Source organism: Myodes glareolus, chromosome X (assembly GCF_982192425.1).
Source record: "Myodes glareolus chromosome X, mMyoGla1.1, whole genome shotgun sequence".
NCBI classification, from domain to species: domain Eukaryota; kingdom Metazoa; phylum Chordata; class Mammalia; order Rodentia; family Cricetidae; genus Myodes; species Myodes glareolus.
In genome coordinates this window covers 19,419,944-19,445,679 of record NC_142053.1, presented here as the reverse complement: position 1 = coordinate 19,445,679, position 25,736 = coordinate 19,419,944, and the positions used below count along the sequence as shown (strand labels likewise).

At 43.4% G+C, this 25,736-nt stretch overlaps 1 protein-coding gene across 1 annotated transcript; it reads right to left on the bottom strand.

The window, feature by feature from the left end:
• Nucleotides 1–11,267: 11,267 nt before the first annotated feature.
• LOC148117217 (zinc finger protein 75D-like) lies at nucleotides 11,268–24,760 on the bottom strand. Its single transcript, XM_087902901.1, has 4 exons — nucleotides 24,651–24,760; nucleotides 20,383–20,906; nucleotides 18,723–18,849; nucleotides 11,268–12,025 (listed from the first exon to the last, which is right to left on the bottom strand). Exons 2-4 carry the CDS (start codon nucleotides 20,788–20,790, stop codon nucleotides 11,340–11,342), a joined length of 1,221 nt encoding a protein of 406 aa, XP_087759027.1. The 5' UTR covers nucleotides 20,791–20,906; nucleotides 24,651–24,760; the 3' UTR covers nucleotides 11,268–11,339.
• Between the last annotated feature and the right edge of the window lie 976 nt (nucleotides 24,761–25,736).

The window sequence follows — 25,736 nt, the reverse complement described above, 5'->3', positions numbered from 1 at the left end:
CCTCAGTGCAGCATGGCACCCTGTAGTATAGAGCGGTAGTAGTAGGTCCTGTCAGACCCTCCTCTCTGTGGGGGTGGGGAAGACTGGACCATGGACTCTTCTTCAACTCCTCTATGGGGTGTTTGCAGCTATGATGTCATTAGGTCTGCCACTTCTTTACTGTATATGCAGTCATCTCATCCAGCTTTTATTTTCTTTCTATGAAAAAAAGAATATAAACACATCCTCAACCATATATATATATATATATATATATATATATATATGTCGGATCTTTTTATAATTCATTGCAAGGGCTTTTTCACCTTGCCTTAGCAAAGGTCACCTTGGTGCCATTATGTCAGATCTGTCTGTAGCAATCTGTCTGTAACGTTTATAAGCTGCTTTCCTGGAGCCATATTATGCTCCACAATTCTTTTTATTATTAACCGTAAATGCAGTTCTTCCATTGGAAGAGCCATTTGTAAAATTTTTGCATACATCCTTTAAGGGATCTTTAGCTATAACATTAGCAAAACATAGTTGTGCAAATTGCAGCAACAATCGTCTGGAAAAGATTATTTTTTTGACATTTGAATTGAGCAAATACAATTGTCCAAGAATCACTATCTTAAAATTATTAATTAATCTATTACTTAGTATAAGAAACATTGATCATATTCAATTCTCTGCTAAACTATCTCCTCAATTCCATCTTGCTCTTTTGTATTAGATAAGCTACTGCTTTAAATTAAATTTAATACTTAGCTGGCAAAAACAGGAACCTGCTGCCATAGAAAGCATTTTGTGTTTTATAAAACTGTTGTAGAATAATTTTTGTACTTAATACACACATTCGTTATAGCTGAATCATAATTAATATACTGTACTTCCTGATTATTATATACTTTACATGTTGATCTGTACTTTACCTGTTTGAGTATTCAGGCCTTGCACATGCAAAGCAAACACTCTTATCACTGAGCTCCATCTCTAGCTCAGGTAAGGTTTTTTTGTTTTGTTTTGTTTTTTTCTTTTTTCATTTCAGGTGCTTGGGAGTGACTTTAGGGCCTTGTACACACAAATCAAACACTACCACTGAGCTAGCTCCATCTCTAGCTTTGGTGGTTTATTTTTGTTTTTCTTTACTAATGCTGGGGAGTGATTTTAGGGCACTGAGCATGCAAATCAAACACTACCACTGAGCTAGCTCCATCTCTAGGCCAGTCAGGGTTCTGAATTCGTGAACTCTAACTGTGTTCACTTCCCAGTAATTGGAGGTTATATTCTTGTGTGCCCTGTAGTCACGATCTGTTGTTGAGCTTCTGTGTTTTCCTCCCTGCTTTTTGGTTCAGAAGTTGACCAATGTTCTGCCTTTGCTGATACGCTTTTGCTACTGCTGCAATTTAATCAATAAACAGGCTTCTATTACTGCTTTGCCTCAGTTTTTATTTTCTTGAAGACTTGTATCCATTGGGCCAGAACAGAAACACCATGTGCACTTGAGGAGGGCTGGTCTGGGGACTCTGAGAGAGGATTTTTAGTTATTAAATGCATGCCTGGTCCCTGGTGCCCTAGCAGGGTAGTAGTGTTTCTTAGGTAAAATGCTCGTGTTTCTCTTCCCGATTTTTTTCAATATCACAGAACAAATTTTATCAGGTGTTCAGCTTTTAGGCGGACAGTAAACACCAAAGACTCCATTTTGGGCCTAGGAGGAGCCTGTCCTCTCAAAGCTAGTTAAATAGTGTCTAGCCTCAGGAGTCCATCTTTGCCTTTCATTCCTAGAGTGGAGGGGACTGTGATATTTTGTAAGGCGTTTGCAGTCAGAACTTCTGGTGTTAGGAGGGCTTACTTCTCAGCATACCAAAGTTGCTCATCCAGAGCAACAAGGGAAAGGTGGGAAAAATCAGTGCCCTGGTGGCTAAGGAAAAGTCTAGAATATTGTTGCACTCTGGCCCCTAGCATCTGCTGTGCCTGTCACTTTCTGAAGGGAAACAGCCTTCCTCCAGGAAGCTTCAGGCAGTGGAGCTGCATTCTTCTGTTTGCTGTCATAGCTAACCCCCAGGCCCAGACTTAAGTACTCTTAAGTATAGCCAGGGATCACACCCCAGGCCCCAGTTCCTGCTTCTTTCTTAGTTCTCTGTAACACAAAAGACTTTCTTAAGCTTTTATGCTGAGTGGTGTCGGCCCCACTTCTCACATGCTACCCTATATCCCATCCAGCTGGCGGAGGAATTCTCTTCTCTCATCTTGTTTTTTACCATTTATGTGCTCAGAGAGAACGCCTCAGATGTCTAGCCTGGGCTAGGTTCACATGGCTAAAGAGAGGGAATGCTAAGATATGACAAACGTATACAATGTCTGTCTTTAACTGACATCTCAGATGCTGAACAAGAGAACAAAGTTTTGTGAAGTGACTTCAAACACTAAAATATAAAATCCATCAAGAAAGCCAGGGAATGCCTGTTGGCCCTGAGAATGATAACCCTCTGCGTCTAACCAGCACTGGGCTTGATAGAATTCGTTCCTCCATGTCTTTCCCACTCTGTCCCCATCCTAAGAAGTGAGGTGTGGAGACAGGAGGCAACCAGAGACAGGAGCTTGTCCTGTTTAAGGTGGAAGAGAGCTCGTCAGTAGCCAGATCTCTCGGGATGCTATCCACTCTGTGACGTCGGGATGTTAGTGTCACAGTGATACCCGTGAAGCAAAGAAGCACGCAAGCCTGGCAGAGGAGACTGTGGCTTCTTCTTCAGGATTTGTATTGTAAAATCGAAACACGCTGTATTCACTCACATCTTCCTGACGTTTATCAAATCAACGTCCGCGGGATGTCTCAGTTTCTTTCTTGTGATGGTTTTAGAGCTGGGAGGGAGTGCTTTTCCGCCAACCTGTGTGTGCCAGGAAGTTTTGTCAACCTGACACAAAGTAGGAGCCACCTGGGAAGAGGGACCCTCAAATGAGGAACTGTCTCCACCAGGCAGGCTGGAAGCACGTCTGCTGGAAATTTTCTTTTTTAAAAAATATGTAATGTCTTTACATTTTTCATAGAGAGTAGTTTGAGCATATTCTTTCTCTCCTGCACCTCCCAGCCTGCCCAACTCGTGTTCGTTCTCTCTGAATAAAAAAGCAAAAATCAAAACAAACAAACTTAAGTCCAAAATGACAGACACTGCCAAAATACAACAAAAGCCCGCAAAAAACCCTGGAGTCCGCTTTGTATTGCCCAATTACTTCGGAGCATGGGACCCACCATTGAGTGTGGTTGATGTATTCAGTGCCGTTCTACTGGAGAAAACAGATTTTCCCTCTGCCATCATGTATCAAATGCAAACGGTTTCTTGGTTAGAAGTGGGACTTTGTGTCCTCTTCCCCCTTCGCATGCTGGGATTTTGCCTGGATTGAACCTGTGCACGCCTGGTGCATGCTGTCCCAGTCTCCGTGAGTCCATCTGCGCGTCAGTTTTGTTGTGGCTGGGAGATGCTGTTCTCTTGGAGTCATCCATCACCTCGGGATACTCTAGTCTTTCTGCCTCATCTTTTGCATAGGTCCCTGGACCTTGAGGGGAGGGGCTTGATAAAGGCATCCGATTTAAGGTTGAGTGTGCCAAGCTCTCTCGGTCACTGCACATTGTCTGGCGGTGGCTTCTGTGTCAATTATCCCTACTGTGAGAAGAAGCATCTCTGATGAAGGTTAAGCAATGCACCCATCTATGGGTAGAGCAGCTGCGAGTCATTAGAAGTCATTTTATTACGATGTTCATTTAGCAGAATTATAATTAGTATATTTCCTCCTCGGACTCACGGCATACCTGCTCTCAGATCCTTGGCCTGAGACCCTTTCCCATTTAATCCTTCTATACTAGTTTCTAATTTATTCCTTTATAACACTATATTCCATTTCCTTGTCCTCAAAGAATCTCCTCCTCCCCGTGGTCCCTTACTAGATACCTAATCTCTGCGGTTATTCTGAAGGAAACACACACATATCAATCTTAAAGGCTAACTCCACGTATGAGAGAAAGCATGCAATGTTTGTCTTCCTGGGCCTGTTTTACCTGTTGGGCATTTTCCTGATTAACAGTTAACGGGAGAGGGCCCAGTGCACTGCGGATGGTGCTATCCCTGAGCAGATGGTCCTATGGTATAGAAGAAAGCAAGCTGAGGCTTGGGCTGGAGAGATGGCTCAGCGGTCAAGAACACTGGCTGCTCTTGCAGAAGACAAGGCTTTGAATCCCAGAACTGAGGTGGCAGCTCATAACCATATGTGGCTCCAGTATCAGGGGATCGAATACCCTCTTCTGGCCTCTGGAGGCACTGCACCAACATAGTGCACAGATATACATGCAAGCAAAACATTCATCCATACATGCACACATACGCATTTACCTACCTACCTACCTACATATATATATATATATATACATACATATATATATATAAGTATATATACCAAAATAAAAGTTAAATAAGTTTTTAAAATTTTTAAGAAAAATAAAAGCTGAGAAAGCCTCGGAGAGCAAACCAGAAAGCAGCCTTTCTCCATGGTTGCTGTATCTGCTTCTTCTCGAGTTCCTGAACCGACTTCCCTCAGTGATGGAGTATGCTTTGGAAGCCTAAATAAAATAAGCCGTCTCCAACTAAGTTGTCTTTGGTTGTGGTGCTTACGACAGCAGTAGAAAGCAAACCGGGACACACCAGCTTTCAGAACAGCATCCTCCCTAAAGACAGCCATGTCCAAATGACACCACGGCACATTCTTTCACCAAACAGCTCCCGAGTCTGTCCTCAGATTGGGGCGTTGGACTGGATTATCTAGGTTAACCTTGTGTGATCCCAAGAGACAAGACGAAGCAAGAAGATGGGAGCAGATCTCTGACCGATGCCAAGGCCAGGCTGGGAGCCACACAGTGCAGGTGCCCCTGGGAGCTGAGGACAGCGAGAAAAGTGCTTTCTCTCTTGAAGCTTCCAGAACAATGATTCTCAAACTTGATGCTGCGATCCTTTAATACGGTTTCTCATGCCATGGTGATCCCCCAACCATAAAATTATTTTTGCTGCTACTTCATAACTATACTTTTTCTACTGTCATGAGCCATGATACAAATGTATTTGTGTTTTCTGATTGTCTTTGGTGACTTTTGTGAAAGCGCCATTTGACCCATATTTGGGTCGCAACACACAGGTTGAGAACCACTGTGTCCGAAGCTACTAAACCTAGTCAGGACCTTGATTTTATACTTCTGCCTTCCAGAACTGTACTAAATTAGATGGGCCCCATTTTAGGCGCCTAAGAAACATTTGTAACAACAGGAACTGGAACCTGACAGGCCCGAGTGGAGGTGGGAGTCTACTGTTCCTGTGTTGGAATCTTAGCAGGTTTGGGTCAGCTGCTAATCAAGTTGATCAGAAAGGATGCAAGGGTAATTCCTACCTTCATGAAGTATTCGAAGACAACAGGGATTCCATTTTTCATGGAGAATGGGGGAGGATCTATACTCCATTGAAAGAGTCTGTAGCTTTATTAATTTGATGCCTGCCTGTCTGTCTGAGTGTGCTTTGTGATTCATTCCGTCCTGTGCTTCTTAATTACTGGCTCTAGGGTTCTACCCTTGTTGGAACCTAGTGTCCAAACACTGAGGTGGAGTCGCCCCCAGAAACCACCCCTCACACCACAGCTGTTGTAAAAGCATGAGGATGTTATTAATTCTGTCATGACAGGGTCCCTCAGCATTCAGGAACTTGAGAGACCTCAAATAGCTGGTACAGGCTACTTCTAAAGAAAAAATCCTTGAAAGCAAGGGGGGGTTACTCTTTGACCATTATGACTGGCTTATTCAAAAGGGCTACTGCCAATAATTGTCTGGAGAGCTATTGCCAGATCAGATGAAGTAAGAGGTCATTTTGGCCCCGTTTCCCAGCAACTGTGTCAAAACATACGTATATGGTAATTGTTCAGGAACTGAGTCAACATCTTAAAGGTTACCTTGCCCCAATTTCTGGAGAACATACATGCATGTGTAACTGTTAGGTCCTTGGTTCCCAGGGGAGGAGGGGAAGCACTAAGGCACAGATGCTGAGAGGATTCGGAATTGTCAGAAATGGCTTCAGAATTGTCTTAAAGTTTTACACCCTGACTTGCAAAATGAGAGTCATCTTAGTTTAAAAATCTTTCATATTTGGTTTTCTATGTGTGTGCATGATTGGAATTTTTTAAAAAAATCACTTTCTGAATCCTTTGTACCTCCACTAAGACCAACATATCTGTGATGAGACTTTTTTCAATTGAAAATAGACCTTTTTGTTGTTGTTGTTTTGAGACAGGGTTTCTCTGTAGCTTTGGAGCCTGTCCTGGAACTAGCTCTGTAGACCAGGATGACCCCGAACTCACAGAGATCTGCCTGCCTCTGCCTCCTGAGTGCTGGGAATAAAGGTGTGTGGCACCCCCTCCCAGCAAAAATAGACTTTTAAACTAAATATATTCTAATTATAGTTCTCCCTAACTCCTCCTAGATTCTCCCTACTTTTTCATCCACCGAAATCCACATCCCCTCCTTCTCCCTCTTATTAGAATGAAAACAGGCATCTAAATGATAACAACGACAATAATGAGGAAATAAAGCAAATAGAAGAGGTCAAGACAAACAGAAGACAAAGAGCTGAGGAAAAAGCACAAGGAACACATACAGACACAGAGACACACATGATCACGCACACAGAAATCCCTGAAAAACACAGAACTGGAAACCATAATATGTAACAAAGGACCTGCAAGAATTCTTAAAAGGCCCTGAGAATACATTATAAGATAAAGAAGCTCCAAAGATGCCACTGAGTTTATTTTGTGTTGGCCATCTACTGCTGAACATTAGGCTTGCCCTTAAGAGCGGATTGTATTCCCACTGAAACTCCATTGGAGGAAACCAGTTTTTCCTTGTGAGATGTTATCAATTGGATTTAGCTTCTGGATTAATAATGGGGGCTTGTGCCCGGCCGTGGTGGTGCATGCCTTTAATCCCAGCACTCAGTGGGCAGAGGCAGGTGAATCTCTGAGTTTGAGGCCAGCCTGGTCTACAAAGGACAGCCATGGCTACACAGAGAAATCCTGTCTCAAAAAACCAAAACCAAACCAAAACAAAAACCCTAAACCCCAAAAGAAACCCTCCCCACAAACCCCCAAAGAGAAACAAAAACTGGGGGTTTGTGTCTACTTTCCCATTCATAGCTGAAACTCTTTCTGGATTAGGCATGTGTAGGTCCCGTGCATGCTTCCACAGTCTCTGAGTTCGGCACATCGGTCCTGATGGTTCTAGAAGGCTTTGGGATGAGATTTAACAACTTTCAGCTGTGTAAATTATATGGAGAAAACATCGACAGCTTATTGAAATTTTAACTGGCTGCATTTCCTGTTCTAATGTTAGTATACGTATTTATAGGTGGTTAGAACCCTGACATAATGGACAAACAGGCAGGTTTCTGAGAGTGTGAAGAAATAAACCTCAAGGAGTGTGGGAGATGGCTCGGGGTAAGGGGACTCTTCAGCCAAGGCTAAGAACCTGAGTTTGAACTCTGAAGCTTACATGACAGGAAGGGAGAACTGTCTCTTCCAGGTTATCCTCGAATCTCCACATATGTGCGACATATGTGCATATCCTGTCTGCACACATATGAACATTCTCAAACACATGTGCACACAAAGTAAATAGAGCAAAATATGTAAACAATGGAGGCTTCAGGAAGAAGCCTACGGGCTAGGATTGGAAAATGAATGCCTGCAAACCTCCCATGAAAACAGGAGATTTTACGCCTGTATCCTTAAAAGCAACTCTTGGTTTGAGGAACTTGCCTTGGATAGCTGAAGCGCTAGTTATTATAGTGCATGCCCAGTGGCCTCTGTGTCCCCAGGATGCTGCTGAATTCCAGGGCTTGGGGAGCTGCACACATCACACTCCGAGACTTGCAGTGCCTCTTTGGTTTCTTTTATTGTAAAAAGTATCTATTTTATTTTCTAAACTACATAAAGTAGCTTCCTTCCAGGTGAATAGGGCTCTGGCTTAGTTAGATGAATTTATAAATATAATTTCACGTCAGACAATGCTGTAGAAGTTCATTTCCAGAAGAGTTAAATGCAATAAGGTTTGTATTGTGTATTATTAACTGAAAAGCCAATTTGGAACCACATAGCACTTTGAGGTTAGTGGCAAAGGTGTTTTTTTTTTAAATTCATGGAAAGCATGATATTTCACATCAAACCTTCTACCAGACTGCCTTTATACCTAAGATCAAGCCCAAACAAACAAACAATACACTGAGAATCCAAAATAAGACGCTCGTTCAGAAATAGGAAAAGATAAATACTGTTTTTGAGCAATTTAATAATATTCTACTATCAGTAGAAACTTCACTTTTCTTCACATGCTCAGAATTGAAGAGGAGGAAAAAAAGATCCCATATGTACAGAAAACTAAGCAAGCTTCTCATGGCAAAATAAAAGTCTTGGTGGATTCTAAATACCCAGCCCACATTCTGATAAATGAGGTAAAGTTCCATCACTGCTAGCCCATCAGTCTAACTTTAAAAAAAAAAATTCTGTGTTGTTTCTCGAGACAGGGTTTCTCTGTGTAGCCCTGGCTGTCCTAGAACTCACTCTGTAGACCAGGCTGACCTCGAAGTCACAGATGACTGCTTCTGCCTCCCGAGTGCTGGGATTAAAGGTGTGCACCACTGCCCGGCCCTAATGTTTTTCTAAAAGAACATTTAGGGTGACCTGACCCAATTTTTCAGGTGACCATTTCTGCTTCCTAGGGGTCTCTGGCAGGGTCATTTGCAAGAGGGAACAGTGTGGTTGAATGGGCTGAGTTTCAACCAACCAGCAGAAAAACAGGACGGATGGGTAGGGAAACAAGGAGGTGCATCGGACTGGTTTTGGTCAGTTCCACTCCCAGGTCCACCTAATCTGTGCTTCCCACAGTGCACAGCAGCTGATGTGCCAGAAGGGCGGGCGGGGGTGGGGGCGAGTACTGAAATATGTCCTGGGATTCCTCTTCTAGGAGAATAAGAACCTTATTGATCCTAGCATCCAAAGGACATGGTGACGTAAGCCTGCCAGCGTTCCTGGGCACATCTTAGAGATGGAGCTCTAGTTAGGAGATAACATGAGAGGGTCACAGGGTTGGGGCCCTTCCAGAACAACGAAAATACACCAACCTACCCTCGGAGAGACGCGACTCATAGTTAGTTTAGTATTATTATTTTATGTGTAATATAGCATTAGTATTTTATGAGTATTGTATCTGTACCACAGGTGTGTTCATACCCGCAGGGGCCAGAAGAGGGCATCAGATCCCTAGGAATTGAGTTATAAATATTTGTAAGCGTCCATGTGGGTTCTGGGAATGAAACCGAGGTCCCCTGGAAGAGTAGTCAGTGCTCTTAACAACTGAGCCATCTCTCCAGTCCTGGCAGTAATTAAAAAAATCATATACATTGCTATATAATGGTACATATTTATTTACTTACTTATAGAGTGAGAGAGCTAGCTCTCTTAGATCTCATGGTGCAGCCTCATGTTGGCATGGAAGGGGTAGGGGTGGATGTTGGGTGCACAGTCTCCATCCTTAGGAAATAGATTTTTTGGTATACCCTGGTTGTTAGGAATGGCCAGTATATCTAGCTGTAGTAGGACCACTATCTTTTAAAGGCTAAATGGAGAACAGCATCAAACTAAAAGGAAATGGAGACTAATGGAGAAGACACTAAGTAAGTACAATTAAATGCGGCATAAACATAGAATGTTTAGTTTCTTTACACCACTAGGTGCATAACAATGTTTCAAGTGATTCTTGCACACCGAATTGCCCCACCTCTCTCCTACATACTCTTATGTAGCCCATTTAACCCACACGGTAGCTCTCAGGCAGGAGTCATTCCCATTTTAGAAATCTGAAAATAGGCTCTGCAAAGTCTCTTTGAAAATTTTCCTTTAATCATCTATTCAAAAAAGTGAATGATAGGGCTGGAGAGATGGCTCAGTGGTTGAGAACTCTTAGAGAGGACTTCAGTACAATCCCCAGCGCCTGAGTGGTCACTAGCAACTGTAGCTCCGGGTATAAGGGATCTGACACCATCTTAATGACCTCCTTCGATATTGCACACATACGAAGAACAGATGCACATACAGGTAAAACATTCATACACAAAAAATAAATTCTGAAAAATGTTAAGATGGGAAAATCAGCCTTTTGGGTGGAGGTATTTGGTTTTAATGGTGTTTGTTCAATATTTAAATTTAGTATGGAGCATGCTGTTTTCCATTTACAAATATATGGCAACCTTGCCCAATATCATAAATTAGCTTTGGATATATCTTTCAACCTATGCATGCTTTTTATCTCTTAAGAGATACTCGCACAAATGGAGAAGAGATATAAACAGCATCATAAAGCAGCTTCCATCTGGCCTGATTCTGACGGGGATCATAAGCCTTTTCCTGGATGCTTTTGGATGTCCCCTTCTAGGAACAGAGGTGTATCAGGTCGAAGAGGCTACATAGGCCCTCTTTGCCATTATCAGTAAGTTAAACGCTCAGACCTTTCTATTGAGAAATCAGCCATACTCATTCAGGGCTAAGAAATCACGAAAGTGAGGCTCCCTTTAGAGACAGGAGTGATATGCACCCATTTGAAAGCCTTCAGTGTATATAGTGGAAGCCAAAATTATCAGGCCATCTCACTCTGGTCCTGTGCTTCCACGGAGACAGATAACTCGATGTGGGCATGCAGAGCCTCCGTGATCACTGCAGTCTCTAAGGGCATGCAGAGAGAATGGCAGGAGGATCGTAATGCTTAGAAGGCTCTTCGGCTTGTGAGAGGCTTTCAGGTCCTCTCGTGCTCCCCAAACTTCCCTGAAAGAAGACAAGGTAGCAGCGCGAACTCGGGAGGGCAAGTACAATGGGCAAACTTACTTTAGGAAAAAGGCTAAGCCTCACTTCCTGCTCATGAGGAAATCTCCCCGATTCTCAATCTTGGTTGTCTACGGAGACACGTATTAATTCTCTCTGAACTCACTTCATAGGGGCTGCAACGGCATTTTATTATACCTCTTCTGAGGAAGCATGAAGAGTGAATGCAGGGTTCGTGGCGCCTGACACCTGAGAATAGCATTAGAGAAAAACATGACTGCAGACATAGTCGACAACCAAAATTTGATGCTTTTATTCATAAGGTATCTCGTAAATAACAATTTTATGGTACCCACTGAAAACTAAGTGTTAAGAGTGGGGAGCGGTGTAGATTCCGTTCTGTGCCGCAAAGCATAACTCCCCCCAATTTTCCTTTCGTAACAGATTCATATCATGGGAGGCTCCTAATCTCTCCCATCTCTCACTGACTGTCCTCCAACTGGCCATGCTGCCTGACAACGTCTACTCTTGTGTCTGAGGAAGCTTGACTGTCTGTTAAACTTTCTCTCACACAGGTTACATGAATAGGGCTTCTCTCTAGTGTGGACTATGTCGTGTCTAATGAGGTTACATTTCTGAGTAAATGCTCTCCCACATTTCAGACACTTATAGGCTTTCTCTCCTGTATGAATTTTTTGGTGTTTATGTAAGTTTGTGTTGAGAGAAAAGCTTTTCTGGCACCAGGAGCACTTGTATAATTTTATTCCTTTGTGTGTCAGGGAATGCATGGTAAGATCTGACATCCACCTGAATCTCCGTTCACACTCTTGACAGGGATACGGCTTCTCTCTGGTATGAACTCTATGGTGCCTAACAAGCTCAGCAGGAACTCTGAAGCATTTCTTACACTCCTGACATTGATAAGGTTTTGGAACCTGTTTTTTACAAACGGAAGCTGACACTGTTCCCCCCCTTGGATGAGCCTGACCATGATTCTGTGCCCTGAGTGTGTATGCATGGCTTTTTCTGCTGGTTTTCTTCTGGGCAGCTTTCTTTCTGGTGTTTGAAACGTTTGATGGTTTTGCTTCTATTTCTGATGTAGAGGCAGATTCAGGCTGATCATTTCCCACGTCATTTTCTGGCTTTAAACCTGTTCATATAAAGAAAAGAATGACTCAGGTGTTTTATAGACAAGAAAATTTAAAGGACTAGAGAGAATTGTCGATGAAAATTACTTTAAAGAAATACATAAACTAGTGACTTTGGCCCAGGCAGAAAAATGGGACAGATCCATAGTCCCTTTATCCCCTCTGCGAGGCACAGAAAGAAGCCCATCAAATGGTGCCAGAAGTTACAAAAGGAAATCATAAAAAGCAGAAAGAAGACAAAGAGGTCTTAGACTCAGGAATTTTAGAAAGTAACACCAAACAAAAACCTAGCAAAGTACATCACACCCAAACAAACACCCAGAAGAAAGTAGAAACTCAAACCCAGTATTTTCCAACCCAAAACCTATCTGCAGAACGCTGCCTAGACAGACTTGCTCCTTTCTCAAACTGGGTGTGAAACCTTTTAAAGAATGGTAAAATGCAAACCAGACACAGCTCTGACAAGGAACCCTCCTGGTATCTGTCAACAATAAGTAGATTAGGGAGTATATTCTAGCATCCTGTCACAGCATGGAAGCTTCCCTCAAGAAGCCGAGAGAAAAATGATGTGTCTAAACAGCTCCATCTACGGAGATGGTGTCCCATAAGGGCCAATGAACAAGAAGCACCGTTAACACTGTAGGCATGAGATGTATTCCTATAACAAGAGCCACGAAAGTGAAGAAGCAGAAATAGCAGGAGAGATCCAGCTAGAACTAGTGACATGGCTTGGGAAGCCTTTTCCTCCTTATGTTGAGATTCCCTTTTCCACAATGGCTTCTGTGCCCTCAGACAGCATCAGCCATAAGCCATGGCAGAACTAGCAGAATCAGAGGAACCGAAAGACACAAAATGCTACAAAGCCTCTGAAAACAAACCTCATTGGAAGAAAGTCATATAAAAGCGATGAAGACTCTGCATGTTAAACTAACGAAGGGTGGGTGTCTGCTAAATTGGCATACATCGATAGGACCGGAGCTCTCTGATTGTAATAGATAAACCTATTAGAATGCAATAAAGGCACTTATCAGACTAAACACTAAGAGAGTTGTAACTTGAGTAAGTGGCAAATCTGACAAAGGTGTAATCAAACAGAAAGCAAAATCAGAAATTGTATAGCTTACAGACACACGGAAGCAGTATGCTTACAAATAATGTGTCGTCAAAGGAAGCCCTCAAAAGAGAGTGGGATATACTTAGATCGGAATGAAAATGAAGTTAAACTACATCAAAATATATGGAGTAGAGTTAAGGAAGTGGTCAAAGGGATACATGCAGCCGTAAGTGCTTACAGTAGAAAAGAAGAAGTACAGGCGATAATCTTCAAGTTCCCTCCTCGAGAACCTCGCAGAGAGGAAACTAGGCCTTAACCAACGTTACTAGATGAAACTATGAAAATGGCCATCATTAAGTAAAATGCTGCTTTTCAAAACAGAATGGAAGCAGTAAGTCACCACCAAGACTGACAAGAAAGGATACCAGGCCGAAAGGACTAACAAGAAGCACAGGATGCTAGCAGGCTTTGTTGCACAAGATTATGATCTCAGCGCTAGGGATACACCTGGAGGGAGAACAATGAGCGTAGTTATGGGCCACATTGCAAAACCCTGTCTCAAACAGCCCTCCCGAAAGAAGCGGATATAGGGCAGGTGGTGGTTTATGAGAACTGGCCCCCAAGGGCTCATCTATTTGACTGTTTTGACACCAGGAATCAAAACTACTTGAGGAGGATTAGGAAACTTGGACCTGTTGGAGGAGATGTGTCACTGGTGGTGAGCTTTGAGGGTTCAAAATCCATGTCAGCCAGGATCTCTGGCCTGGTTAGGTTTTTTAAAAATCAACTTGTAACAAGTTAGAGTTATCTGGAAAGTGGAAAGTCAACTGAAAAAACACCTCCATCAGATTGCCAAAGAGCAAATTTATATGGAATTTTCTTGATTACTGCCTTATGTGGGAGGGTCCAGCCCCCTGTGGGCAATGCCACCCCTGGGCAGATGAACCTAAGATGCATGAGATAGGAAGCTGAGGACGTCAGCAAGCAGCTCCCCTCCATGGCCTCTGCTTTGGTTCCTGCCCTGCTTGAATTCCTGACCTGACTTATGAAATGTCAGATGAGAAGTGCCATTTGATTATGGAGTTTATCATAGCAATAGAAATCCTAACTAAAGAAAGTGCCAAACCAAGGACAAATGACCCATGAGATCTAGGTAATTCAGAACAGAGAAAGCTTTCAGGGGTATCTCCAGCAAAGTCACACCACATACTCTTCTGGAAGAAGCATTATTATTAGTTTCTAGACAGGGTTTCCCTGTAGCTTTGGTGCCTCTCTGGGAAACAGCTCTTGTAGACCAGGCTGGCCTTGAACTCATGGACAGCTGCCTGCCTCTGCCTCCTGAGTACTGGAAATAAAGGAGTGCACTACCACTGCCAGGCTAATGATGTCAATTTTAAAGAAAACATTTTGGCCACCAGGTGGGGCACAAGGGCTGCGTTTACTATGAAGACTATACCTTTGTGAGGGTGGGGGGGGGGGAACTATCAAATGAAGGCAGAGTTCATGGGAAAAGTTGTAGGGGACCTCCCTGGGAAAGTAGAGGATGAAGTTCAGCAGTATTGGAAGCTTTTTTTCCCCACAGCTTCTGCCTTGAGAAGAAGAAAAAGTTCGTTCAGAATTAGAAAACCAAAAAGAAGCAAAAGAGACAAAAAAGTCAAAGAAAGGATACACTATGCTTCTCACCACCAATAAATTGGAAGATAATCAAAAGCAAAAAGAACAAAAAAGGAAACAGAAAGAGACAGATGACGCTTGAATATAATACAGAAAAGTATAGAAATTTCTACAAAGTGTGTCCCAGTTAAAGTAAGAAGAGAAAGCCAAGAGCAACAGAAAGAGTGTCCGTGCCATTTTATTCTAGAAAGCGACATCTTGCTAACGAAATGAACAGGAAGAAGTGTTGAGAACTGAAAAGGAGCTAAAGGGAAGAAAAAAAAAAAGGAAAGTCCTGCAGCTGCTGCAAGTTCCGGGTCTCCAGAATGAGATTTATATATACTTAAACAGAAAGTTGTACATAGACAGGCAGAGGGTCTCAGCCATTCTTCTATTGCTGTGAAGAGACACCACAGGGACTCTTGGAAAAGAACGTATTTAATTCAGGGTTTGCTTATGGATTTAGAGGCTTAGTCCATTGTCATCACAGTGGGGAGTATAAAGGCATGGAGAAGCAGGTAAGAGCTTTACATCCTGAGGAAGAGAGAGAGGGAGTAAAAGAGACAGAGACAGAGACAGACAGAGAGAGAGACAGAGACACAGTGAGACAGAGAGAGACAAAGAGACACAGTGAGACAGAGAGAGACAAAGAGACACAGAGACACAGACAGAGAGAGACAAAGAGACACAGAGACACAGACAGAGAGAGACAAAGAGGCACAGAGAGACAGAGACAGAGAGAGACAAAGAGATACAGAGAGACAGAGACACAGTGAGACAGAGACAGAGAGAGACAAAGAGACACAGAGAGACAGAGACAGAGAGAGACAGAGACACAGTGAGAAAGAGAGAGACAAAGAGACACAGAGAGACAGAGACAAACAGAGAGAGACAAAGAGTCACAGAGAAACACACACAGACGGAGGCAGTAAGAGACAGGGAGGGAGAGATTAGGTCTAGTGTGGGCATCTGAAGCCTCAAAGCTCACCCCCAGTGACACATCTCCTCAAACAAGGCCACACCTACTCAAACAAAGTCATACCTTCTAAACCTTTTCAAACAGTTCCACTAACAGGGACCAAGTATTTAACTGTATGAGCCAATGGGGACCATTCCCATTCAAACCACCACACTCAGGAAGATGGAAAGGCAGAAAAATGCTGGCAAAATTTCAAACAAACAAACAAAAAACCATCCATAAAACCAACAAATAAGGAAAACAAAGAAACAGAAAAAAACAAAAAGGAAAACAAAACAAAACAAAACAGCATGTTAGTAAAGATTCACAAGGTCAGGAGGAAATAATCAGAAAGACAGGATCAGGACTGGAGAGGTGGCGCCAATGTTAAGAGTGCTCGCTGCTCAATCATGAGACCTCAGTCCTAGTCCTGCACACAGATGCCTTCTGTTCCAAGGGGTCCAATGACCACTTTAGCCTCTATGGATATCCTCAGAAACACTCACACAGACAAACAAGCACGCCTAAATAACAAGATTTTTTTCTTTCTTTTCTCTCTCTCTCTCTTTATTCATTCATTAATTCATTCTTTTCAAGGCATAATCTCTCTATGTAACAACAGTCCTGGCTGTCCTGGAACTTGCTCTGTAGATCAGGCTGGCCTTGCACTCACAGAGATCCACCTGCCTCTGCCTCCTGAGTGCTGGGATTAAAGGCGTGCTCCACCAAAAAGGGGTTTATGTTTCTTAATAAAAGAAAAAATGGCAAACAGTCCCCTGGCTACCAGTACATAACCCACACCAGGCCATTCCAGCCTGGGAATGAGGAATAAAGAAAAGAAAGAAAGATAATGGAAACACTCAACATCTGAGGAGAATGTGAGGATATCATTGGCAGGAGAAACTGATGAACTGTGTTCTTTAACACCACCAGCAAAGTAGATTGTTATTGGTTCATATGTGAATCAAGATTGCCAGAGGTTTTGTGTCTTCTAAGAGTTTATGCATTTCAGGTATATATTGCACTAGTATTTCTGTAAAAGTTATTTCCATACATTTATGCCACTAGCATTCTATTAAAAGAGTGAAAAATTTCAAAGATTTTTGTTATAGCATAGAAAAATAAGAATTTGAAATTTATTTCTAATTTAGAAGCAAGTAAATTTGATTAATAAAAAAGTGGAGTGTTTCTTAGAGCTATTCTGAAATAATTTCGTGTATTCCTTGAGTTTAACAAACTGGTAGCTTGTCAGTGATTGCATTTTTGTGCAATCAAGACTTTGTATTTGCTTGAAGTATTCTTCATTTTATAAAGGAACATTTATTTTAAAAGTAATATTAACAAATACATCTGATTACAATAGTGATATTACCAGTTATTCAGGATAATAGGGAAATGCAGATTAGTTGTTAGTTACTTATTAAATGAATCTTGTAGTCATATTAGGTATGTTTTCAAGATCAAATAGATATTTTAGAAAGACAGGTCGTCTTCAAACATTTCAGAGATTTAGAGAATATGGCATTTAAGATGTCTTCTCCTGGTAGTATCAATGTACTACAGAGAAGTTAATGGACACTGAAGAAACTCTACATGAAGTTTACTTTTGTGGCAGAAGAAAGTCACTAAGCAAGAAAATGCCCTTGCCTCGACTGCTGACAGTGTGCTGTCCTAATTGAACAACCAAGACCCAAAGGAGACTGACTGCCAAGCCCTGTCAGGACACGAAGGGACAGCCCTTCTGAATATCCTACTTCACAGAAAAGTCTGTCAGATATGGATAGTCTATAGGCCTGTAGGATGAAGGTAGATGCCCTGATGTTGCAGAAAAACTTTGGGTGACTGTCCAGGCAGCCAGCTGTCTCTGTCATCTCTCACATTTTTTGGAAGTCCCTTCTAGCATTTCTTACTTACTCAGTTAATGCTATTTCCTTCTTGAGTCTCTGAGGGAGCTGAAGATTAGATAGTTGTAACTATAGTTTATCAGATGCAGAAAGCAAGTTACGATAGAAAGTAAATTATGTGTAAGATGTTGGACTCACCAAGATAGGATGGATACAGAGTATTTTCTCCAAATTTGTCAAAGGCAGATGGACTAGACAATGTTGATGTACTTATTGTTGTACTATATACATTGTTAATGTATATAGTCCTTGCACTTATTGTGTATAGTTTTCTTATATTTGTTATAGCCTTTCCCTTTTTTCATTTTTGACAAAAAGGGGAAATGTAGTGATATTTCACTTGTATTTTAGTACATAAAGTTTTCCTAAGGATCAGAGTGTAAAAAGAGCCACACTGGTCAGCCTTACAGATCAAGTGGTGGTGGCACACACCTTGAATCCCAGTAGCCACACTAGTTTGTCATAGAAACCAAATGGTAGTGGTGCATGCGTTTAATCTCAGCACTAGAGAGGATTATAAAATGGGAGGAGACAGTCTCCTTCTGAGATTCCTTGAGGCAGGATCACCATTTCAGAGTGAGGTCGAGGTAAGAGTCAGTGGCTGGCTGTTCTGCTTTTCCAACCTTCAGGTTGAACCCCAATTTCTGTCTCTGGGTTTCTAGTAATTGTGCTACACCTATTGTTAAAACATTCAGCCTCAAATTCAACTTCATACTCTATGTAAAATTTATTCAAAACAGTGTGGCCTTACATGTAAAAAGAAAATGAAAGATTTTGGAAAACTTATCGGTATCTAGAACTAAGGGATTTAAGAGTCCGAGCCTACATGGTGAAACCATACCCTCTAACGGGAAAAATTGATCCTCACTAAAATAAAAAACTTTTATTCTCTAGAAGCCCATGGGAAGAGGACAAAACAGTACTTAACAGTGATAATTAACTGCAAGCCAAGCATCTAGCAAAGCACCAGACTCCAGAAAACGGAAAGCACTCCCGGATTCAACAGTTACGAAGCAATCTAATTTGATTACACTCCAGAACGAGCTTTCTCACAGGGTGTGTTTTTCATAAACACAGGCCACACCATACAACATATCCACGCACACACAGAAGAAGGCATCGATTGTTACCTAGAGAGGCAGCCATCTTGTAGATGTTCAACATTTCCTCACTGTAGAGTGCTTTCTGAGAAGGACCCAGTAAATGCCATTCCTTCTCAGAAAAATGCATGTCGATATCGTCAAACGTCAACAGGTCCTGAAGAACAGAATGGATTTGAGTTTAGCACTACCAAGGCAGAAGCTGTTTGGTCACCTGCCTCTGAATCACATGGTTGGCTGTATGTGGAAGAAATTAACATAGAGTTTTGATGGAGAAACTAAAATGACGGGAAGTAGTATAGTGAACTACCCAATTCCCATTCTCATCATGCCAAATCCAGTTGTCTGGATAACAGCATTAAGGTCTAACACACCCCTGAAGACCTAGTGGGCACTGTGGGTCTCTGCAGAGAGAAAGAGTAGAAATGAGGCTGCTTCAAAAAGATGAGAGTTAGGATAATCGAAACAATAACAGAAAGCATTCTGCCGTCTTCCAGTCCTTCTACCTAGCAGCCTTCACGCCTACATACAGAGCCACAGCCGACGACCAGGGTCATGTTGAGCAGACTGGAGTGTTGCTCTAAAGCTGCCTTCATCAGTTGTTTTCTTGACTCTGAGCCTCGTGGAGTGGTTTTCTCTTTTCCTTTTATGTAAAAGATAAAACATGGTACTTAAAAAGGCTTTTCTGTCAGGCCAATTTTTAAATCTCCCTATAAGTAAGGAAATCTTTTGTCGGGGAAGGGATGAAACAAAGGGATTCGAACCAAATGAAGACCGGGATGACCTCCAACCTCTCTCTACAGAATTTGGTTACACTAGGACACCAAGAAATAAACTCTGCTTTATATTCTTAGGTTGGCTCCCATAAAGAGGTGATATGCATCTGTCACCTAGGGCTGTTTCTTGGTTCCCACTCACTAGCAGCACCGGGAATATACCACTAAGAGAGAGCAGTGGGGCTCCATTTCTCTCTGCTCAGGGGTGTGTTTTCATTAGAGGATGCTGTCCTCAGCATCTAGATTCCCTCTACGTCTCTGGGAACATTTTTCTTCAAAGTCTTTGATTCAGTTTTGCTTTCCATGTTATTCTTCCTTTGTTGTCTCCCAAAGTTGTCTGATTTGAGCTTCCATTCTCTGCCATCAACTTTAGTCTCTGCACTATTGTATGTTTTCAATCCACCTTCCCATACCTTTCTTGCCTTTTATTTCTCTGTTTGTAACATCTCAAGTGTTGTACTCTTAGATCTGCTAGAGTAGGCCCTCCAGCATCAATTCGAGGACTTAAAATGAGAAAAACAAATTTTTTCCCTTTAAGGCCATGAAAGACTCCGCCTGTGACTCTGGACCGTATTGAGCAACTGTTAGCACATGATTTTGGATCCTACCTAGCCATTCTAAGAAATAAGAAAATGTGACTGGCCAGGCGGTGGTGGCACACGTCTTTAATCCCAGCACTCAGGAGGCAGAGTCAGGCGGATCTCTGTGAGTTCGAGGCCAGCCTGGTCTACAAAAACTAGTTCCAGGACAGGCTCCAAAAGAACAGAGAAATCGTCTTTGAAAACAAAATAAAACAAAACAGAAAAACCAACGAGAATGTGACTAAATCGGTCTCACTCCTTGATAACTCTTAACCAAGACACATCTACCCTTATCCTATGTTACTGGGCATTAAAGGAATTATTCATTCTCACCTTGTCGGGCACTGCGTCAGGCTCTGTCTGCAAGCATTCGACCAGACTCACAGTCTCTTTGACATCTCCTGGATGATGCTTTCGCATCCAATTCTTCATTCCCCCGGGCAGAACGTTCAGGAACTGCTCCAGCACCAGAGATTCCAGGATGTGCTCTTTGAAGTTGGTCTCTGGCATCAGCCACTGAAAGCATAATTCGTGAAGCTTCCTGGCAGCCTCTAGTGGTCCAGGTACTTGGTTGTAGCACACGTTCCCGAAGTGCTGCTGAGCACTCTCGGGAGGGGGCCGTTTGGTTTGTGACCTGCCATCCCTATTCTGGATTGAGCTATCTTGAATAGACAGGTTACTTTTCTGCACACTCCCCATGGGCGTGCTGAAACGCCCATCTTTCTTCACTTTCCTCACCATCACTAGAGCAACAGTTTTGCTTTTCTGGGAGACACTGACACCCCCTCGGTGCCACCTTTCACAATTGAGGCACCATCAGGTTTGATGCAAAATCAATCAATGAATGAATCTTCTTCCTAAGGGCAGATACAGGAGAAGAGAGAGAAAAAAGAAAAATTGCGTGATGTATCGGCATTTATTGTTGGACCAAAATTATCTCAGGGCCTGTACCTCGAGGTCTGTAGGACAGAGCAAAGACTGGCTCGAGTCTGAAGGAACAGAGTGAGGATGAGACAACAAAACCTAGGTAGGCGCCCCTCCAGCCAGAGGGAGGGCCCGGCTGTCTCTCATTGGCTGGAGGTACCCCCACATCACACCATGTCACTTACCCTATACAAGCTGACCCTCACAGTAATCAACTGAGTTCTTGCTTTGACTTGACTCCCTATAGCTTCTGAGTGCCTTGCTTCGTGGGGATGCAGAATGGGCAGATAGCACACTCACCTTTCCCTGGGGGAATAAGGTGGCTAAGGAGGCCTGACAATTTATTGCCAAAGAACACTGAAAATTCCTGCCCCTTTAAATTCAACTGTCAGGTACTGCGGTATGCACTACCTCTGAAGGCACGCTTCTCTCCTCTCTTTTTCCACATTAGATCACAGCATTGCTCAGTCCATAAAGACAAATGCCAAGCGATGCCCTCTTTTTTGTTGAATGGTTTAGGAAAACTTGATGAATGACAAAGCCAGCTCCCGATGACCAAAAGGCACGCTGAGATTCCAATACTTTACGTGTGCGCATCTGTGCGATGCTCACGAATCGGGCGTGTTTCTGGTTCTTTTACATGCAGCAGATAATCCCCATCTTTCAGCTTCACTCAGTGGACAACTAACTTCTATGCCCTCTAACTCTCTCACAACAAGTTAGGTTGCTTTGCTTCAGGGACCATTTACCATTGTTCCATTGCCACTGTCATACCACTGACAGGAAAACCGAGACAGTAAGAGCAGAGATGTCGTTACAAGAAAGGTAACTGAATGTGGCTCAGTGAATGTCGCCCCACAATGGAAACAGGCCCCTGCTATTTGGGGGATGCCCATCTCTGAACAGTTTATGAAGTGCCCTGTACAAATTTCCTGCTGTGTATTCAAGTGTGTCTTTCACTTGAAAAATTTACAGCTGCCCTTTGCTTTCAAGATAGTCAAATGGCTGTTTAGTTTAAAAACAGAAATGAAGGTTCCTTTTCTAGTTGATTTATTTTTATTTTATGTGCCTTAGTGGGTTGCCATGGGTTTCAGGCCCTGTGAAACTGGAATTATGGACAGTTGTGAGTTGCTAAGTGGGTGCTAGGAATTGAACCCAGGTCCTCTGGTAGAGGAGTCAGTGCTCTTAACCACTGAGCTATCGCTCTAAACTCAGAAATGATGGTTCTTATAGACAGGAAAGATCGGAATAAGGGTAACCCTTCTCCAGACTTCACACTTTCTCGGAACAGGAATGTATGCTTCAGGCTAAGGATACCCTCGATGGCCTGATCTCCCAGAGGTAGGTGATCCAGCAGAAATAAGAACAAAACTCTGAGGACGCAGCAAGTGCACAAAGACAGTCTGTGTCCTTCTTCCAAACACAGGAGATACGGCAGCACTTCCTAGGTTTTTGTGCCAGCAGAGGCCAATGCTCTTTCCCTGGTATAATGACCATGAGCTAGTAGAAACTGACCAAGCTTTAAGAGCGCAGTGCCAGACATTACCACCCGAATTCACATCACCAATTCATCACCCTTTCTATACAGGTCACTGGGACATCCACAGACACTGCCTGTGAGCAGCTTGTGGCTATGCTTTTAGCCCACATTCTGGTTGCATCGGCACATAGATAGCTAGAAGGCTGTGTCTAGAGGTTAGAAGTCGCCGATGGAGTCTGTATTTAATCCTTGCGAACGGAAGTTCTGAGGAAGGATAGGTAGAAAACAGGAGAGGAACGAGAGAGAAACAAGCTCTTCTTCATTCTCCTACTTCTCATTCCTGTCTCTGGATAACACCCAGAAATTTTGAGAGAAATAATCAAGTCATGTGTTAAAGAACTGCAGTCCCACTTTTGGAAAACATCACAAATGAGATTGTTAAAATTGTCATATATAAAACCCAGGCATGGTGGCACAGGGCACTGGAATGTAGAAGCACACAGATCTCTGTGAGTTCAAAGCTAAACTCGGCTATATAGCGAGTTCCAGGACAGTCAGGGCTCCATAGTGAGACCCTTCTTCCAAAAAGGAAAGGCACAGGGGAGGCTGTTGAGATAGCTCAGCTGTTCAGAGTGATTATTGCCCCTATAGAGTAGACTAGTTCAGTCCCCAGCACCCCTACAGCTCACAGCAGCCTGTATAAGATCCAAGAATTCAATCACTTCTCTGGACTCTGCCCCTGCCCTGCTCCCCCCACACAGAGAGACCCACACGTGCACCTACGAAAAAATTTTTAAAAATGGCTTATGCGGGACTGGCAATGGACTCAGTGGGTAAAGGGGATTTCCACTAAACCTCACAGCTTGAGTTAGCTCCCTGGAACTCACTTGGCAGGAGGGGCTACTCCGGCAGAGATGGCTCTGCAGCTAAGAACACTTACTGTTTTCATGGAGGATCTAGGTTCGATTCCTAAAGCCCACATGACACCAGACTCACAGCTGTCTCAAGGGGTCCTCTTCTGGTCTCTGAAGAACCATACAAGTGATGCTGGGAAAACATCCAGGGAGACACACAAAAGCTAAGAAATCTTAGGGGCAGGGCAAAAGGGTGGGGGAGGGGCAGGGCAAGCCTTTAATTCCAGCACTCAGGGAGCAGAGGCAGGTGGATCTCTGTGAGCCCGAGGGCAGCCTGGTCTACAGAGTGAGTTCCCGGACAGCTAGGACTGTTACACAGAGAAATCCTTTCTCAGAAAATAAAAAAAAAAGAAAAGAAAAACAATCAAAAAAGCCCAGGGTACTGCTTTCCAAAACTTGTGATTCGAAGCAAATATGTGAAGGAGCAAACACATTATCCAGTGCGAGGGGGAGGAGCAAGCCCTTTAAGGCAGGAATGGGCACAAAGTCACAGGTGGGGAAACTGCCTACGCGTGTGCGTGTGCGTGTGCGTGCGCGTGCACGCGCACGAGTGGGAATATTCGCTTTCTGTATTTTGTTTGTTTTTAAATGGTTTATTACGGCTGGTGAGATGGTTCAGTCATTATGAGCACTTGCTGCTCTTCCAGCGCACCCCACCCGAGTTCCACTTCCAACCACTACACGGGTGGCTAATACCTCCTTGTCGTTCAAACACCAGAGGGATTTGGCGCCTCTGATTTCCCTGGGCATACTCAACATGGACATACCAACACACAGAATTAAAAATAAATCTTTTCAAATGGTCTTATGAACCATGCGGTAGGCCTAATCCCCTGGTGCTGATTTAAGGTTCGATATGTACTATTTTCTCTGCACTTGTATTTTCTATCTAGCTGAACCTGTCCTCAGCAAGGATGAAATGCAGACTGCTACAGTCACCTAGCCTCCAGAAGGAACCGTCTAGCTATTGTCTATGCAAGTCACCCTCCCTTCTCCACCAGGAAAACTGCGGAGTACCTGAACCTTTCTCCTTAATGACAAAATTTTGTGGATAAGAAAAGGAGCAAAGCACCCCGTACTCGCTGTAAGTTTGAATTTCGTTGGAGATTAAGGAATTTCGAAAGCCCACCCGGAAACACTCATTTTGGCAATCCATTTTTTCCCAGTGCCCAAACTTCCTGCAAGGCTATGGACAAAATGGTGTACCAGTTGAGCCCCACTCACCACCTGCTAGCAGGTTCTCTGAATGCTCTCACCAATGGGAAACTCAGCTTGTCTCCTACCGTAAGGGTCTAGGCAACTTCATGAAGGCTGCTTCTTCAGGATGTGATGTCTCTTCTCGTGCTCATTCACTGTGCCCGCCCAGAAAAAGTTCCCCGTGGCGGTTGTGGGTGGGCAGGGAATGAGCTGTTTCCGGGGTGTTTCGTGAGGCCACACCCAGTGATCTCTCTGTTGTCTCTATGGTTTCCGGAAGAACCGGGACTCATGATCTATGTTTGCTTTTCCTTTTTTTTCCCTCTTTTCATTGAAATTAAGTGTGTGTGCATGCTTGTTTTTGCATACTTGCATGTGCATGCCTGTTTATATGCACATCGCATGTATGCAGTACCCGTGGAGGTCAGAAGAGGGTGCAGGATCCACTGGAGCAGAGTTTCAGGCAGTGAGAGCCAGTTGGGAACCGAACTCACGTTCTCTGTAAATGCAACAAGCCTTTTAAGCTAATCCATCTTTCCAACTTCTCCCTCCAGTTTTGTAGTCAGTTCAAGAAAGAATTAATAATACTATGGAGTCCGGAGACCTGCTGGAAGTCGTACAAGTCCTGAAAATGGTTGGTGGTCTAGGGAATATTTAGCTTGTCAATTCCCTATTCTAAGATACCCCTTCTCCAGTCCCTGAATCTATGTACATCCCAATTGTTCCTGCTAGGTATCTTGTAAATGTAATGATCATTCAAAATTTCTGCAGGATCCCCAGCAGGCAGGGGGCAGCGGGTCCCGAGAGCAGCCAGTCCTGGGCAGGGCCAGGGCATGAGACCATGCAGCAGGTCTCCAAAGGTGGCTGGTCTCCTTGGCTTCCCTGGCGGCTAGCCGTGTGGGCTGCAGGCGGCAAAAGACAGACAGGCACACCATGTAGAATAAAGTTGGACATTTATTAGATGGGTTATAGAGGGGAAAGGAAAAGAGGAAAAGAGGGGAGGGGGGAGAGAGAGGAGAGAGAGAGAGAGAGAGAGAGAGAGAGAGAGAGAGAGAGAGAGAGAGAGAGGAGAGGTTGGTGTGCCGAGGAGCAGCCAGTCCTGGGCAGGGCCAGGGCATGAGACCATGCAGCAGGTCTCCAAAGGTGGCTGGTCTCCTTGGCTTCCCTGGCGGCTA

What these genes read in the sequence shown, in the direction of transcription:
- LOC148117217 (XM_087902901.1), bottom strand. Translation starts at nt 20,790, where the DNA reads ATGGTGAGGAAAGTGAAGAAAGATGGGCGTTTCAGCACGCCCATGGGG. An exon ending in CTGACGCAGTGCCCGACAAG is followed by an intron (nt 18,850 to 20,382) that starts GTGAGAATGAAT and finishes TCTGTTCTTCAG; the next exon opens with GACCTGTTGACGTTTGACGA. An exon ending in CAAGATGGCTGCCTCTCTAG is followed by an intron (nt 12,026 to 18,722) that starts GTAACAATCGAT and finishes TTATATGAACAG; the next exon opens with GTTTAAAGCCAGAAAATGAC.